The 19,379-nt window shown below is 45.6% G+C and overlaps 1 protein-coding gene across 1 annotated transcript in view; it reads left to right on the forward strand.

Annotated features, from left to right (window-relative positions):
* Positions 1-19,379, forward strand: part of LOC310790578 (trafficking protein particle complex subunit 11-like) — a 49,365-nt gene that overhangs the window by 19,111 nt on the left and 10,875 nt on the right. Inside the window, exons 11-24 of the mRNA XM_083652286.1 lie at positions 278-371; positions 3,025-3,104; positions 3,948-4,026; positions 4,490-4,544; positions 4,694-4,839; positions 9,031-9,092; positions 9,437-9,569; positions 11,785-11,915; positions 12,252-12,377; positions 12,482-12,675; positions 15,080-15,228; positions 15,977-16,098; positions 18,040-18,159; positions 19,016-19,081. Coding sequence (XP_083508412.1) covers positions 278-371; positions 3,025-3,104; positions 3,948-4,026; positions 4,490-4,544; positions 4,694-4,839; positions 9,031-9,092; positions 9,437-9,569; positions 11,785-11,915; positions 12,252-12,377; positions 12,482-12,675; positions 15,080-15,228; positions 15,977-16,098; positions 18,040-18,159; positions 19,016-19,081 — 1,557 coding nt within the window. The remainder of the gene's footprint in view (positions 1-277; positions 372-3,024; positions 3,105-3,947; positions 4,027-4,489; positions 4,545-4,693; positions 4,840-9,030; positions 9,093-9,436; positions 9,570-11,784; positions 11,916-12,251; positions 12,378-12,481; positions 12,676-15,079; positions 15,229-15,976; positions 16,099-18,039; positions 18,160-19,015; positions 19,082-19,379) is intronic.

Below are 19,379 nucleotides of genomic sequence, written 5' to 3' on the forward strand. Positions count from 1 at the left end.
ATGTAGTCTTTCTGATTTATAACTTATAGTCCAACAGTTTGGCGACAAACTGCAACTTTCTTGACATGCAAAGTTATGTTTTAAATTGACCAAATTAACGTTGGCACCCCATGGCCCAATTAAAACGGGATAAAAAAAGTAACCTTATTCTCCGTTCATCACCATTCATATTTTTTCAGCACCTGGTACAGAGAGAAAAGCAGCAAGTGACATTCACTTTGCCTCTCTATAGAGTAGACAGTGTTAATACTTTCTGTTGATTGGTTGGCTGTTCCAGGCTGGAGTGACTTATCCCACCCCCGACCCGTTGGACACGCCCACTGGAGCACTGGACTTCTATGGCCAGCGACCATGGAGACAAGGACACCAGAGTAGATACACACACACACACACACACACACACACACACACACAGGGACATCAAAACACAAACGTGTCCTCTTTGTAAAGGGCAGTTTAGATTTCAGTGATTTAGCATAGCCCAATGGACATCGCTGAACGCTGATTTTGGACGCTGTCGCTTGTAAAAAGTATAAACACCCAGGTGAGAGGAGAACACATCACAGAGGCGCAGGGCAGGATGTGTTGTGATATTTTCACATGGATTAATGCCGGACAGACAGAGAAGCTGCCAGTCAAGTCAGTCACTTATACCGTTTTGATCGCAACATTACAAAACTGTCTATCTGCTTGCTAACATGCTGTATGATTATCCATGCTAACGATGTTTTAGCTGTTACTTACCATCTGTGTTGAGAATGTCCGCTTTCCAGGCATTTGCCTTTTTAACAGCATCTTTATAATCTGCCTGCTCGTCAGCCAAAAGGCTCGGGAACCGTGTCATTGTGTTTATTAAGTTTTCGACAAATATGTGATCGTCTGCCATTGTTAATTCAACTAGCTAGCTAACTAGTGGCTTCAGAAACTGCGGTAGGAGAGCAAAGAATGGTGGTTGTCATGACAACGGAGCCAACGATGGGGCCAAAGTTGAATCGAGATGAAGTCTTGACGATGGTCGCAACGTTCATCACAACGATGGCATATCGCCCGTCGCTGGAAGTATAAACACTTGTCGTTATCACCGACGATGGAATGTGATCATGGTCGGTCACAACGAACGAACATAAATCGCTGGACTCTAAACTGTTTACGGTGATAAATCATCACATGATTTGAGACTCAGAGTGTGCCAGAGTGTCAGACCTCCTACTTCCACTTCCTGCCAATGGGCCAATAGAAAGTGGCGGTAGAGGAAGCTGCATGCAGCATCTATCATCTACTAGCTGAACACCCGTCCCTGTGTGATGAGCCAGTTAGTCAGGCCTCGCTCTCCTCTCCTCTCCTCTCTCTACCCAGAGGGTTTTCACAGTCCACTTCAGAGGCTGATTACACTTCCTGAAAGATTCAGGCCAATCACACGTCAAATGGCACAGCTGTGGCCAAACACAATTCTGCTCACTCACTCACACAGACACTTCACATTCTTAATATAGTATGCTTTTATGGTCTGGTCTATGCCTACATTCACCCATTCACACACACACACACACACACACACACACACACACACACACACCGATGGCGGCAAGCTAACACGCAGGGTGCTGGCACAACCACAGGGAACAATTTGCAGTTCAGTATCTTGCCCAAGGGCACTTCGACATGCAGACTGGGAGAGCCCGGGATTGAACCCCCGACCTTCTGATTAGTGGCCGACCCACCCCCCCCCCTACCTCCTGAGCCACAGCCGCCCCCAAGATTATCGTGCATTCCTTTATAACTGGGAACTGGTAATCTTACCGGTTCAAAGTTCATGAGCTGGGATGTGACGTCACTAGAGCTGGTATTTCCCATTCCAAACTCGTAGGAGCCTCAGCAGCCCCGACGTAAAAAATCCAAGATGGCTGATCCACGCAACAACAGTAGTTATAATCATATAAATGCTATTTACACTTCTGTCTTGTTTGTGTCTCATTAAATCAGCTGTACACACAGCACGGCCTACTTCTATCTGTGTGGACACGAGGCTGCAGTGTTTGTATGCACAAAATGCCACGAAATGCCTTGTTATCAACTGTTATTGCTAACAATGGCTAGCCTGGCTAGTGACTGGATCTGACCAGTGAACAGTAAACTTCCCAGCTCAACTTTTCTGCAAATGGAATGGAATTTCTGTGACGTCATTTAGCCTACACATCCCAGTTCTTTTGCGATAAAGGAACGCACGATTAGGTCAACTTGACATTTAGAATAATACAATGGCCCCACCTCTGTCCATAATGTGGTACTACTAGTGTCTCTAATACATAGCTATAGGGCTAATGCATTGACATGTTGTTTTAATATATAGCTATAGGGCTAATGCATTGACATGTTTTAATATATAGCTATAGGGCTAATGCATTGACATGTTTTAATGTATAGCTATAGGGCTAATGCATTGACGTGTTGTTTTAATGTATAGCTATAGGGCTAATGCATTGACGTGTTGTTTTAATGTATAGCTATAGGGCTAATGCATTGACGTGTTGTTTTAATGTATAGCTATAGGGCTAATGCATTGACGTGTTGTTTTAATGTATAGCTATAGGGCTAATGCATTGACGTGTTGTTTTAATGTATAGCTATAGGGCTAATGCATTGACGTGTTGTTTTAATGTATAGCTATAGGGCTAATGCATTGACGTGTTGTTTTAATATATAGCTATAGGGCTAATGCATTGACGTGTTGTTTTAATGTATAGCTATAGGGCTAATGCATTGACGTGTTGTTTTAATGTATAGCTATAGGGCTAATGCATTGACGTGTTGTTTTAATATATAGCTATAGGGCTAATGCATTGACGTGTTGTTCTAATATATAGCTATAGGGCTAATGCATTGACGTGTTGTTTTAATATATAGCTATAGGGCTAATGCATTGACGTGTTGTTTTAATATATAGCTATAGGGCTAATGCATTGACATGTTGTTTTAATATATAGCTATAGGGCTAATGCATTGACATGTTGTTTTAATGTCCAGGTATCGACCCTCCAGACGGTGAGAAGGAGAAGACAGGAATACTGGCCCTCCAGATTAAAGAGAGAGACGTACCACATTCTGTTAGTACCCACACAATACACACATTACATACAAGAATACACACACTGAACATACTAAACGCATACAGAGTACACAGTACACTACACTATAACATACTAAACACAATAGACAGTACACAGTACACTACACTATAACATACTAAACACAATAGACAGTACACAGTACACTACACTATAACATACTAAACACAATAGACAGTACACAGTACACTACACTATAACATACTAAACACAATAGACAGTACACAGTACACTACACTATAACATACTAAACACAATAGACAGTACACAGTACACTACACTATAACATACTAAACACATAGACAGTACACAGTACACTACACTATAACATACTAAACACATAGACAGTACACAGTACACTACACTATAACATACTAAACGCATACAGAGTACACAGTACACTACACTATAACATACTAAACACATAGGCAGTACATACTAAACACACAGACAGTACATAGTAAACACTAGGGGGAGGGATTGCTAAGTAGTTTGGTGTATACCTTGGTCTTTGGCGACACAGCACACCCCACTTAAACCCAACAGCAAAAAAATCTAAAAATGTATGATATTGGATTTTTTTTGTTTTTGCCCGACATTTGGTGACATACAGATACAGTATATGTACACATTTTCCCCATCTATTAGAGCTCAACAGTCACGTGACATTTCAAGCCCCGGAGGAGAGTTCCTCATTCATTTTCTCCATAGACATTTTGAAAAATCCTTACATAACGAGTTTTAAGGCTGGAACCAAGCCAACCTGTGACCTACTGAATCAATGAAATGTGTTAAGGTGTTTTCTGGTCTCTCTCCATGCAGGAGGTGATCATAGCCCTCCTCAGTAACGCTGTGGCCCAGTTTAAGAAGTACAAGTGTCCTCGTATGAAGAGCCACCTCAGTGAGTACCACAGCTTTTCTCATCATTTTATTTCCCAACCAGCTTTCCTGACCTATGGCTTGGAATGAGCCGTGTCCATACACCACAAATGTATTTTTTTTTTTTTTTGCATTTTTTTCCCCCCTGGCCTGGCGGGCCCACCAGGCTTGTAGAATACCATTAGAACTGCATTGATGAGCAGCGCTCCTCTCTAAAAGTTGAGATGTTTACTGCTTGAGGCGCCCAGAGCGCTTAACACCAGCCGCAGTGCTGGGGAGCACTCCTAGAGCATCTTTACCATGGAGAACGAATTGCAGAAAGGCGCTGGCAGCTAAAAAAAAGCGTTCTGTGGACACGACTCCTTACTGCTGTTGCATTCGAGAAAGCATTTTTTAAATGTATTGGTCTTACCTCACATTGTCAGTCTTTTCTTATAGAGAAGTATTTCTCTCTCTCTCTCTCTCTCTCTCTCTCTCTCGTCCAGTGGTGCAGATGGGAGAGGAGTACTACCATGCTAAAGACTACACCAAAGCCCTGAAGTAAGTCACCAAATCTGCTTTCAAAAAATATACTGCTCTACACCATGTTTTTCTATACCTAGGTGAAAAAATATACCTTGTTGTTTGGTGTGTGTGTGTGTGTGTGTGTGTGTGTGTGTGTGTGTGTGTGTGTGTGTGTGTGTGTGTAGGCTGTTGGACTATGTGATGTGTGACTATCGCACAGAGCGCTGGTGGGGTCTGCTGACGGCCATCTTGAGCACAGCCCTGCGCTGTGCTTATCTGATGGCCAACGTCAAAGACTACATCACCTACTGCATGGAGCTGCTGGGCAGAGGTAAGCACCATCCACCATCTCAAAAACATGGTGACGTCACCCATTGGTTTTTGGACTCTAGTTTTGAAGCCTAGTGTGGCCGTTGCACGTAGCTCGTGCCAGACAAGGGCTTTCCCAGAGCCGCAGCTCCGCCTGCTATTGGTCCGTGATCGGTGAGCTGCATGATCACTGGACAGGTGACCTGTCAATCAGCCCCAAAACATAGTCTCTTTTATCTATCTTGAAAGGTGAAATTAGCGATATAGAGCAAAACCGTTTTTTTGAACCAGGCTGTAAACATGCTTAATCCTGTCCTAGCTTTCGATTCCCACCTGGGACGCTGTGAGACGCTGTGAAGGAGTGCGTGCCCCTCCGCATGTCCTCCAGTGCCCACCGCCCGGGTGGGGTCGTCAAAAAGATCCTTTCTGTGTGGAGTTTGCATGTTCTCCCCGTGCCCCCTGGGGGTTTCCTTCATATAGGAACCCCTCACCAAAACATGCAATATCCTGGTCGCTGAAGTGGTGCCTCCTCTGGTCGTTCGGGGCGCCTGTTCGGAGGGAGGGGAACTGGTTGGAATAGCGTGATCCTCCCACGTGCTTTGTCCTACCACTGAAGCTTCCTCTGTCAGGTGAAAAGAAGCAGCTGGCTAACTGCCCATGTCTCGGAGGAAGCATGGAGCCAGTTTCAGCTCTCTCCAGATCGGCAGAGGGTGGAGAAGCAACCAGGATAAATAAATTAAAATTAGCACTAATGGGGGATAAAAATGGGATAAAAAAATCCTGTCCTATGTAACTAGCTAACTATTAGTTAATAGTTACAACCAGGGAGCCGGAGTAACCTACCACTCAGTCCTGGCTGACTCCCCCTACACGCCACGGGCGAAGTCGAAGCCACGGTGAGGCATTATCATGAAACCCACAGCCCTGTATAATAAATGTGCAATGATGTATCTACACCAGTGTGAGGCAGCAATGCACTAAACCGTGCCTAGTCTGGCGGAAACTAAAATGAAGAAGATGGACTATGGACTCTGCTGGTTTAAAAAAATGAAGCAGCTGTTTTGGCAGAATTCTGGGGGTTTAGTCTCCTTTAAGAGATAACAGCTGGTGTTTAGTCTCCTTTAAGAGATAACAGCTGGTGCAACAGGTTGCAGGATTTCTTTCTCAGCACAATCCATGCTGTTCCTCTTTCTATCAGATATGATAGAGAGAGATCATTTTTATTTCATTTCATTTATTTATTTAATGTGACTCATTGACCATGATCACATGGTATGGAGCACAAACAAAACATACAAAAACAATATACAATGGCACACGGCATGGCTAGTGCATGTCATTTGAACAAAGGCAGGACATTCTTCAAAAAGGCACCTAATTTACACATGACTTTACACATGTCTGATTGTAGTAGCAAAATCAGTTTAAACATAGATGGACGAGTTAAATAATATCTGGGTAAATATAACTGTCTGAAATTCAAAATTCAAACTAGTTGCTTTTCGGCGAAATTCACCTCTTTGAATTGGTTTGACTATCAGATATAGATGATATAGACGGTTTTCACCAGAGCGCAACCCCACAGCACTTCCTTTTTCTCAGCATTCGGCAAACTGCAGAAATATTCACTCGACATCGTTACTTTTGTTTTCGCTGCTCAGCTGTATAGGCGGTTTTCACGGAATGGTCAGTCCTGCACTTGAATGTTTTTTTTTCTTTTATGTCCATAGCAAACACTGCAACAGGAAGTGAGCGGGGGTTCAATTTAGAATGTTTTTGTTGTCAAGTTAAAACCGTCTATAGAGATCATAATAGCTCCAGATAGTTAGCCATAGTTACTGTGTGTGCACTGTGGAGGACATTTCAGTGAGCCTCAGTCAGCTTGCACAGACAGGAGCGTGACCCCGTTGACCTATTTGTTTGTGGCTAATGCTGCCTACACACTAGAGGATTTTCAAATCTTAACCGATTTTAAAAACATGAGAGACCACAGACATAAGGACAATTTCATCAGATTTTAACATTAAAATCGCCTGAACGCACACACTAGACGATTCGGCCAGACTGCGAGACCACACACCCACCAGCCGTTTGAAGTACAGACTCAAAGCGATTCCAGCAACTAGACTGTTAGGCTGTTCATATCCCACAAAACCGCAGATGGCTCTCCAAACATGTACAGAGCGGCGGGTCCACTACAAGCAGCGGACACCCTCGCAAAATGAGCTAAAACAACGTCCTGTCTGAGAGCTCATATAGCATATCCGCTCCCTTGAAGCAAACAAACCGCTCGCTCGGCACATGTTTGGAGAGCCATCCGCCGCTGTCCACCCGCTGCTGTGAGGATGCTGGGGAGAGAGGAGCTACATGGCACTGCTGTTGCTCGTTTGTTGTGAGCGCTGCATTAACATCCGGGTATGACGCGTCGACGCGTCCCGGTCTGCTCGCTCTCTTTGGCTATTGCGGGTTCCGTCGGGAGACAGCCATCGTAAATATCAAACATGTTTGATATGCCCGATTCGAGATCGGGCAGGCTCCGATTCAATCAATAATCTTATTGACACCACACACTTGACAATTATTTTGACAAAAAATCGGTTGAGACTAGCCTCGAATCGGGCCACGCCCCCCCGAGGGGAATCGGGCATTAAATCGGGCATTTTATCCTCTAGTGTGTGGGAGGCATAACTCTCTGGAGCTGGTATGAGGAGCAGCATGGATTGTGCTGAGAAAGGAATCTACCAATCAATATCATAAGTAGCAAATAGGGCTAGGGTTCCAAAAATCTGAACTACTCCTTTAATCTAAATTAGGGCTTCTCAAAGTTTTCATGACTGAGGGCCAATTAGGAAGCCAGCATCTTATTGAGAGGGGCGTCCGGGTGGTGCAGCAGTAGATTCCCTGCCTACCAATACGAGGGTCGCAGGTTCGAGCCCCCGTGTTAACCCCGGCTTGGTCGGGCGTCCATACAGGCACAATTGGCTGTGTTTGCGGGTGGGAAGCCAGATTAAGGGTATGTGTCCTGGTCGCTGCACTAGCGCCTCCTCTGGTCGGTGGGGACGCCTGTTCAGGGAGAGGGGAACTGGGGGGAATAGCGTGATCCTCCCTCGAGCTATGTCCTGCCTGTGAAACTCCTCACTGTCAGGTGAAAAGAAGAGGCTGGTGATGTAGCAGAGGAAGCATGGTGCTAGTCTACAGCTCTCTCCAGATCGGCAGAGGGGGGTGGAGCAACGACCAGGACAGCAGGGGGAATTGACCAAGTATAATTGGGGAGATTTTTTTTTATTATCATTGAGAGTCACCCAAGAAAAAAACTCAACACAAAATAATTCAGAAAATAAATATTTTCTCTTTTGCCTATTCTAGACTAAAACATGCCATGTTTAGGCGACCAACTAAGGTTTTACAATACAAGAAAAAACATGCATATTTGTGTGAACATTAGAGTTGCGAGGATGAGCTTTTATGCCACCCTAATGAACCATCCGCCTGCCATAAATCCACGCAAATTATTTTGTACTATTTATAGATCTGCACCCGACATTTCACAACGCTATAAAGGAGCGATATGAACATAGTGTTTGAGCTGCCGTCGGTGCGATCGCTGCAGTTAACTCCAAATAAGCTTCCATGCTGTATTATAATCCAGTCCAGCACTTGCCCATGTAGCATACGAGGCTAACTCTATAGCTTTAAGTTTAGATCAAGACTGGATTGAGCTGTATGGGAAAATAATACTAGCGCGTCTTCTCTTCCAACGTGTTTTCAGTGGAGACTCCTTGTTGACGTTCTGGTACATCATTGACCATATAAGGAGTTAAAAAATAAGGCATCCCATCACGTGGCTATTTGTTTAGTACTGCTTTGAGTCCTTGGGGGTCCTTGCCATCTAACAATAGGTGGCTAACATGTGCCTGACGAAAAATGCAGCTTAAAATACGTTCATAGACTAGATAACGTAATTAATATTAATGTTCCTCATTAATGATATATCATTTCACCCGCCCGCAACCCATCCGCTATTAATCAGAATGTTTATTTTTATGATCCACTGAAATCCGCGGTCAGCGCGGTTATAACTGCAGCATGCGCATCTCTAGTGAACACACACACACACACACACACACACACACACACACACACACACAGGAGATGCTGTAATGTAATGTAGGAGTGTTAAAGGTTGTGATGTAGTCTTCTTGTCGTCCACTAGCTTCTACCTTGCAGGAGGAGCAAAAGTCAAGGATTGAGAAGAACCTCATCAAAGTCCTCATGGTGAGTAGATGACTCCACCCGGCCCAGCACACTACATACAACAAATTATTACACATCTGTAATGACGAGAACGGTTTTTCATTTATTTTCATTAAGATTGGACATGTTTTTAAGTGAGAATTTACACTACCTGTTTGCCATTGACAGTTAAATTCTCATGCATTATAGGCCTGTCACTTTTTCCAAAAATAAAGTTTGAACAAACTTTAATTGACACGCAAATCATTCAAATACATACGAAGATAATTGCAGAAAACATTATTTTATGTCGGGTTTTTAAAGTGTTTAGATGTGATTAACTTCTGTAGCAACATTTTAAACGCCTTTTATTATTATTTCCTCAGAATGAAGCTCCAGACGCAGAGCCCGAGTGCGACCCTGGCTCCTGCAGTGCAGCTGGCTCGCTGTGGAGCGACCGCATGGCTCTAGCTGGATCCAACGAGTTCACCATAGAAGTCCAGGACTACGTACCATTCAGTGAGTTATCACACGCGCACGCTCACACACACACACACACACCAGACACACACACACACACACACACACACACACACACACACACACACACACACACACACACACACACACACTTGAAATATTTATTTATGTCCACATAAATACAAGTATGCAAAGGACATAAACAGTAATAGTGCAGTCAAATCCTGTGAGTCAGTCAGTTACATGAGTGCCCAGACGGCAAACACAATAATGCGTACATCCACATAAGAAACACACAGGATGATAACATGGCAGGTTGATATATACAGTTATACTGTAATGCAAGATAGAGGTCAGTATCCACTTCATGGGTACAAAAAGCAGCGCCTCCTCCATATTGAGCGGCTGCCGATAATAGTAGATATTGAACAATATCTCGCTAACTGCTTGGGCCTTCTATTTGGGAGACCAGCCATCTGAAGGCCTCTCACAACCAGCTTATGGACATGACCTGACACACACTAGACTCAGCCCTCAGTCTTAATACGTTTCACTCCTGTAAGACTGAGAATATTACTATTTAAATCTTTGCATAACGTTAGGTGGCGCTGTTGGAAGCCTTGCATCGGAGAACCAATCATGAGTGTTGTGGGCGGGCCTGCTTTCTGGGGGCAGATCTCATGCAGAACCGGTGTCTCGCAAAACATCGTCGCATTTGCGGAGAAACATATTAATCACGTAGAAACAAACATAACCTGTTAATAGGACGTGTTTCATCCGGCCCCGGCGGCTAGAGGTCTTTCCCCCAGCGATAAACCCGACTCCCGAGGCTAACGTTACAGAGCCTGCTGGCTGCTGATGACTTCACACAAGTTCACAGTATCAAGCGGACCACTTCCGGGTAGGAAAAACGATTGTAAAATAAACCACAGCTATAAATTTTGTTTGGAGCATATTCATGCTTCATGCTCTGTGTTAGGACTATGATAAATGGCATTGCCGCTACCAAATAAAATTCTAATAATAAATGTAGGCGTGTCTGCTGCCGGCGGTTCTCGCCGGGCTCGGACAGACAGTTTCTGACAGTGAAATTCCCAGACGTTTGGTGGCGCAGCTCACCAAACGTCTGGGAGCCGAGACTAGACACACACACACACACACACACACACGAGGGATGAAACGATAACCGGTTTTAATGATAAAAAAAATGATTTAAGTTAAAGACCCTCTGAAGTCAGAAATGTGTTTTTCTTCTTGTTCCTTCAGTTAGATGTTTGATCTTCACTGTGCAGAATGATTCAGTCTGTGCAGAGTTTGACACTAGAAGCTGTTTCCACACGCGTGACTCGTCTGCTGAAAGTGGACATTTTCTCTGAACTCATTGAAAATAAAAATTTCAGAATCAGAATAACGTTATTGATCCTCGGGGGGAAATTGAGTAAATTGAGTTAGGGGGCGAGCCTGCAAGCATTTAATGAGTGACATTTATTAAAGAAGACATTGAACATCGCAATTTGATGTTATCGAACTGTTAAAGGTCCCAATTCGTGCAGCTGTAACCTCTTAAAAACATGTGTCTCTGGTCCATAAAACATGATTCTGGATTAATCTGTCGAAAATATAGCAACCCCGTTTGTTGTGACGGAGTTCTCACTTCCTCATCTAGTCGCTTCCCAAGAATGGCCTGTTTCTATAATATATTCAGAACTAACAGTTCCCATTGGCCGCTGAGGGAGAGCCCGCCCCAGGCTCCCAGCAGCCAATCAGATCAGCGTCTGTGGACCAGCACGCTAGGTTGCGAGTTATCGTTAACTTAACGGTACTACGCTAAAGAGGACATCTCAAAATGCCTAGACTTACCGAATGCACCTCTGCAGTTGCTGGATCACGTACAGTTGGCGTCGCTCCAGCTAGAAGTGTTAATTTTGTGGCTATAGACTAAATGGTGCAGGTAGCTTGTGTGAGAGAGACCCGCGCAGTATGCAGGAGGAAGCTAGTGACGTCCCAATTCCCCCAGATTCCCCTCTGGGCAAACAACGCGTTTGGGGGTGTGGCTTGGAGGAGACTGCAGGGGGACGCTGGATAGGGACAAATCCAACTCTGGCAGTTCTGAGCTTGTGACCACTCATTACAGGGAGGGCTGACAGCAGTATATATGCATTTACAAGTAAAAACAGCTTTTGCACGGAATGGGACCTTTAAGACTATATGACGATTTTCCTTGAAGTAAGCTCTCCCCTCCCTCTGACTCCAGTCCAGTGTAAAGCCAGGTTCCACTCTCCCAGTTTCCACGTGGACCAGCCCATCCAGCTCCAGGTTTTCCTCCGAGCCGACTGCCCGCATCCTGTCAGGTTCAACAAGCTGGCCGTCAGCCTCAGTAACCAGGTGCACGCGCACACACACACACACACACACACGCACACACACACACACACACACACACACACACACACACAGTCTAATAGCCAAACAAATACAGGAGCACTTACAGTCCCTGCTTATTAATAAAAATAAAAATAAATCCAAACATGTGCAAAGTGCAAACTCATCAGAAATGGAGCGTAAAAAACCTGTAGTGTCTGTTTGGTTGAACATTTCTTCATGCTTAGCAATTCTGCTGTGTCAGCAACACCTGGCTCCGTTTGAAAATGTGTGTTTCTCCTAAATGTCTGGCCGTGTGTGTGTGTGTGTGTGTGTGTGTGTGTGTGTGTGTGTGTGTAGGAGTACAACCAGTCGTGTGTGGTGGAGTCGTCGGGCCAGGAGAGCATGTGCCTGTCGCCGGGGGCAACCAGATGCTACAACTTCAGCTTCGTGGCCAAGACCGAAGACGTGGGCAAGAAGATCGAGGTAGAGCAGGCCCACATACAGACCAATATACAGTCAGGAGGCAAAACAAACATTCTTAAGCTTGGCATTCATTGTGCTCTGTACTTGTGCGTGTGCGTGTGTAGATGACAGGTGTGGAGGTGATGCTGGGCAGTGACAGCAGGGGGCGCTGTGTGTTTGTGACCTGGAGAGGAGCAGGAGGAGACGCAGCCTCAGGCCACGAGGCACTGCAGGCCAGCCGCTCTGCCCGACCCAGAGCCCACACAGCCAGGGGGCGGGCCCAAGACTGGGACTGCATCAACATACAGCACAGCACCATGTAAATACACACACACACACACACACACACACACACACACACACACACACACACACACACACACACACACACACACACACACACACAGAGCCCACACACACACACACACACACAGAGCCCACACAGCCAGGGGGCGGGGCCAAGACTGGGACTGTGCGCGCCGTACGGTATCGGTCTCGGGAGTGAATAATCAGACTTGACTCAGTCTCGGATGAATTAAATGTATGGTACAATCAGAAGATGCGCCCGTCGGCGAGTGGGATAAGCCTGCTGCAGGTCAGCACCTCTCAGCACATACTAGCCTGACATATAAGTCAGTGGTCCACATATATCAATAAATACATAAATCAACTTGCAGGAACGTCACAGCAGCAACACGTGATGTGTGACCTGATAAAGCCTTTCACTTGTCTGACAAACATGTTGACTTGGACGTGCCTTACGTTCATTACTTTCCATGTTTCACTCACAACTGCTTTGAAGTGTTAGTGAACTGAGGTTAGCAGATAACACATTAACGTAACCCAGCCATTAGCCATGTGCCCGGCTCAGGCTACAGTTAGCAGACCGTAAATAGCAGGGTGGTGCGTCCATTCATGTATTTTTCCGAAACCCATAGTAGTCAAATGTCCCATTGGACCGAGAAATACAAAGCCATTGTTGGCGAAGGTCCATTCATCCAAACTCCATACAAAGCTGCCCTGGCTGCAGTCCAGCAGCAAAAGCCTGTGCCGATGACAGCCAGTAGCCATGTGCTTTGTGTTTACTTTCTGTTACGTTCGTCTCCTCAATGAAAAATACACATACAATTCGTCATAGTTTTTATGATCAGGATCTAGTTTTAGCTCATCATTGTCTCGTCTTTGTCACGGAAAAAAGGACAAACGTTTTTATGCCTCCACCTGGCGATAGCCGTGGCTGAAGGCATTATGTTTTCGGGTTGTCCGTCACAGGACACCTCGATGGAATTGCTTCAAATTTGGCTCAAACATCCACTTGGACTCGAGGATGAACTGATTCGATTTTGGTGGTCAAATTTCCAGGTCACTGACCTCAGGAACGTCATTTCCATGCTCGTTAACGCGATATCTCAGGAACGGTAAGAAACGGAAGGTTGTTTTGTTTATTAAATGACCGTCTGCGAGATATAGTGTAATGAATTATACTTGACCACATGTCTGTCCGTCGTCAGCGCGAAGTTATGGCCCGCGTTTCTCAGTTTGTTGTATGATGGCAACTTTAGATAAATACTTTTGACCTGCTGGATTATATTGATTAGTCGATCGTCAGAAGCATGGATTTAAGACTCCTTTTCCACAGTTTTGAATAACACCATATCTTTAACCAGGTGAGTGGTGATTGCTGCACGCCTTCCATCTGACACTGTAGCACTGTCCCGTTTATACTTTGATCTTCACCCCAAAACTCACAGTGCTCTGTGCCATCTCCCCCCCCCCCCCCCCCCGCCAGGGAAATTCTACGTTAGATTTATTTTCCCGTTGTTATTTTTTGTTCTCGCTTAAACCCAATGTTTTATGGTCACTCACGATTCACGTGAGCTCAGTGGTAGAGCTGTCGCCTCACAGTCAGAAGGTCCTGAGTTCGATTCTCGCCTGGGACACTGTGGGCGCTGTGGTTGTGTTCCCCCCCATATCTTCAGTGCCTACTGCCCAGGTGGGGTATCTCGTCGTAAGGGCCTTTCTCTCTGTTTGGAGTTTGCATGTTCTCCCTGTGCTCCCCCAGGGGGTTCCTCCGTATATAACCCCCCCACTAAAAACATGCAGAAGATCAGATCATCATCGTCATCCGACCAGTGACGACAACATCCGAAGTTGGTCCCCGGGCGCTGTACGAGAAAGCGACCACTGCTCCTGGCCTGCCCCTCAGAGGAAAGGACATGCCTGGATGGGTTAAATGCAGAGGACACTTTTCACCGGCCACCGTCAGCATGAGTGTGTTGTGGCCGCATGCATGTGTTGTGGTGTTCGTGTGACAATAAAAGACGGGGCTTGTCCGTTACGAGAGAGTTACGAGATTCAGTAGGTCACGGGTTGGCTTGGTTTGAGCCTTAAAACTCGTTATATGAGGATTTATCGAAATGTCTACGGAGAAAATGAATGCAGAACTTTACTTGCGCGACAATTTACGTCACGTGCCTTTTGAGCTCTATTCCTATTACCATTATAAGTCCTGGGTAAAAAAAAAATCTGTGTCCCACCTCTTAACTACTGGCCCATTTCAAGGGAGATTTTCCAACATTTTACACTTACAATGTGTTTTTCCCCTTCACATTACCCTGCAGGTATTACATTATCAGTTGCTACGTGCACTGCTCTGTTTGCCACATTGCCGTTAAGTCAGAGAGATGTGGTGAGCTGGTTGTCTTTGTTGCTGTCTTGGTTAGGATCATCTCCAGAGTCCCAAAGATCTGTGTGGAGCTGAGCCACCAGCCTCCTGCGCTCACCAACGAGATGTACTGCATCACCCTCACCGTCCAATCACAGGAGGAGGGCGTGGCCAGAGATGTTAAACTGACGGCCGGCCTCAAACCAGGTATACAGAACGAGCTGCAGTACAGCAGAAAGGACACAATTAATCCAATTCATATTGGATTTGGCCAAGTGCAATATCCAATGGCAGGAGCAGCTGGAATTTAATGAAGGTAAAAGTGTGGTGCTTCAGAGATGCCCCGGCCTACAAATCATATTGTCCAGTCGTAAGGTAACATGCTTGTTTGTTACAGACTCCAGCAAAAGTCACATAATTTATATATGTGGGAATTTTGCATCCCCACTAAAATCGGGAGAACATCTTCTGTACCGTCATGGTAAGGAGAACCTGTTTTTGTCTTGCCAAACTCCATGGTAACATCGTGTGTATGTTTTGTGTTGATTGGTCTTCATGGTAGCATTAGGTGCTTTCAGACTAAACAGTTCTGCGGACTCCCTGAGAGGAACTGCCCACTGGGGACGTTTCCCGAGAACTACATACCTCCAAGGGCTTTTTTTCTGTTTGCATTCGCCCCGCCAATAGGAACCATAGGAAGTGAGGCCGGTGGTTAGCATGCTAAACGCTGCTATTGTAGTAGCTTGACAGCAAAGCATAAAACACTAATGAGGGTTTCCAAATTCCAATCGTGGAAACCCTCATTAGTGTTTTGCTTGCACCTGTGTTTGCCCTGCCTTTTTGACACAAAATGGCCCCCGTGAGAAGGGTCTATTGTATCCTAGAACTATGAAAAGGTTCCTGTGGTCCCAAAGCACCTATTGTGTGTATGTGTTGTTTTGATTGGTGTCTCCAGGCCAGGATGCCAACCTGAGCCAGAGCACCCAGGTGACGCTCAGCGGCTCCACAGTGTGTGACGACACAGACCCTGCCCTGCTGCCTGACATCCCTGTGGGAGACCTCCACCCAGGCCAGAAGGTACACACACACGCACACGCACACACACACACACACACACTGCCCTGCTGCCTGACATCCCTGTGGGAGACCTCCACCCAGGCCAGAAGGTACACACACACATACATACACACACACACACACACACACACACACTGCCTTGCTGCCTGACATCCCTGTGGGAGACCTCCACCCAGGCCAGAAGGTACGCACGCACACGCACACACACACACACACACACACACACACACACACACACACACACACACACACACACACTGCCTTGCTGCCTGACATCCCTGTGGGAGACCTCCACCCAGGCCAGAAGGCACGCACGCACACACACACACACACACACACACACACACACATAGGGCTGTGTATAACGCACCGAGCAATGGCCTGGAACAGAGGAAATAGGGCCATGTGTAATGCATGGATTAACGTCCTGTAAATAGCTGACTTCCTGCCACGCAGTGCCTCATATCCCTATTATCTGATCCTGCTGTATTCACCTCTCTCAACCTGCTGCGCTGTGCTGTGTAACCTTTAACTACGCTATGCATTTGAACCTATCGCCCACAGTGAGCAAGGTTTTCCCACGAGGACCAGGAAGTAACCCTGAAAACTGTAATTCCTCGCATGGCCACTTGAGGCAGGGCTGAGAAGTCCCGTCGTTCCCGACCGTTCACCCCCATGTTAAAATGCCCCACTTTGTAACCGTGATTAGGCATCTTTACAGCCTGGTCCTTAACATGGTTTTGGTCGATATAGTTCATTTCACCTTTTCATAACAACTGTATGGGCGTCATACTGTATGCCCCCCCCCCCCCCCCCCCCGTTTGGAGTAAAATAGACTATCCACCTTATTTTTGAATGCCCCACTGTAAAAAATAATTGTGCGTACAAGGTCCGGTTTAACGTGACTATTGCTGCAGCTTGCCATTTCCTAATCTATTCTACTTGATTTGAAAAGATGGCTGCCTACACTCAGTCTCTTGTACCCTGGCTGAATTGAACATAACTTGGTCAATAAGTATGTAACATACAAAATAAAACAACCCGTAATATCTTAATTTTATGTAGAATGCAGAGGACATGTAACTGTTTAGTTAAACTTGCATTCCAGGAATATTGTGCTCTTAAGATGACGTTAGTGGCTCGAGTCTGTTTCCTCCTGAAACCCACACGCTTTGCGGTGGTGGTTTTAGCGTAACCTATGTGGGATTCGAGGCGTAAAGTATGTGCGTTTTAGCGTAACTTATGTGGGATTCGAGGCGTAACCTATGTGGGGTTTGGCGTAACCTATGTGCGATTCGAAATAACGTATCCGAGATAGAAAACGTTATGAATATAGCCACTTTATAAACAACAAACTAACGCCGGTGATCCGTATGGAAACAGTGTTACTCGAAATGGTTAATATTGGCCACAGCAGGCGATTACCCATGAATGCACTGCACCCTTAAAGCGATATTTATCGACGAGATTTTTGCCAAGCTGGACCTGATTAGTGATTTGCTCCGTTCGCCCAGACGGGTGTCAAGCTGTCAGCAACAAGGCTGGGAGGATCACACCGGAAGAAGCACCCATCAGCAGATCAGGCAAAAATGGCCGCCAAAAATAAGGTGGATAGGAAAGGGGGTGATTGGCAGGTCGCCTGTCCAGTGATCGCACAGCTTGCCGATCACGGACCAATAGCTGGCAGAGCTGCGGCTCTGGGAAACTCTCATCTCACATGTGAGCTGCGCAAGGACTCAACCCACTCCCTCCCACTCTGCTGACGAAAAATCAAGTAGGCAATGGCCGATGTTTGAACTCCAAAACGGGAGCCCAAAATCAATGGGATAGCTCTGTCCATCCTTTTTTACGTCAGTCCTCAGTCACCCACCTACCTGCCTACATGTTCAGCTCCCCACATGGCAAAAACAATAGTAATCCAGTATGTGCATTTGTCTCCAGGTGGAGAGGTGTGTGTACGTGAGGTGTGTAACGACTGGGCCGAGGGTCTTCCTGTTCCACGTGGCCTACAGCATCAACACCACTGTGGAAGGACAACCCATCAGCTGCAAGTGTCACAAGGTAAAGCAGCAGCAAGGTAAAGCAGCAGCAAGGTAAAGCAGCAGCAAGGTAAAGCAGCAGCAAAGTAAAGCAGCAGCGAGGTAAAGAAGCAGCCAGGGGCCACGACGTACAGACTGAACTTAATGGAGCAATGTGTTTTCAAGCACCCCGAGTTTGAGAAAGGAAGCTATTTCAGGGTACAGTACAAATGTGGGACTTTACTATGATCTAAAATGATGCAGTAAAAATGCTTGATTTTGAGTTGCAGGAAAGCTTTGCTGCTTTGTATCATTACAAGGTCAGTCATATATGCAGATGGGCAGCCTTGACCTTATCTTCATGTTCTCCTGTGCTGAGAGCTCTGCACTTTATTCCAGCACTTCTGTATCAGAAGGATGCGTTAGGCGTTTCTTTTAATTCTTTCTGTGTGCGCACATCCACAGAGAATCACCTGGAGAGCCTTAATGACTCAGACCAGCTGGTGTTTCTGCAGGCAGACAAATGGAGGATATTTCTCTGTGTGGAAAACACTGTCCATCTGCTTATATTACTGAGATTATAATGATATCCAAAGTGGGTTGAAAATCGCAAACCCTTCCTTTAATATGTCCTACAGCGTATCAGTCATATCCAGGATTTTTTCTCTTTTATTGCACCCCATAATCAAAGAATAAAGTAATGTCCCTTACAATTTAGTATAACTTTTTAACGCTAAAACCTCTCTCTGGGGGGCGAAGACGCCTTTGGGGTGCCAACAATTCCTCTATGCAGGAGAAGCCTTGCTGTCCCAACCTGTATTTGAAGAAGAACTGATCTAGAGTCAGTGCTGACGCTGAGCACTACCTCCTCTGATTGACTCCTCCCTTTTCTCTTGCAGGATGAGACTGTTACCATAGAGACCGTGGTCCCATTCGAGGTGTCTGTCAAGTTTGTGTCCACCAAGGTCTGTAGCTGATGCTTTATAGAACAAGTGTGTCAGTGTTTGTCTGCGAGTCTTTTAGCTTTTGGCTCAACAATGTTCATCCATGTTTCTGAGTCTAATGATCTAAAACACCGTTCTTTTAGATTGTCTCAGATAGAGATGAAACTGTATTCAAATTTAAAATGTTATTCTTATCACGATTATAATGACCAAATGTATCACTGTTATCAGTATTATCACGGTATCTATTATAAAATGGAGCAAGTGGGCAATGTTTGTTTATTTCAATTTTTGTCCGACTGATGATGTCATAGGAGGC

The sequence above is a fragment of the Poromitra crassiceps genome, assembly GCF_964638095.1.
Source record: "Poromitra crassiceps genome assembly, chromosome: 15".
NCBI lineage: Eukaryota > Metazoa > Chordata > Actinopteri > Beryciformes > Melamphaidae > Poromitra > Poromitra crassiceps.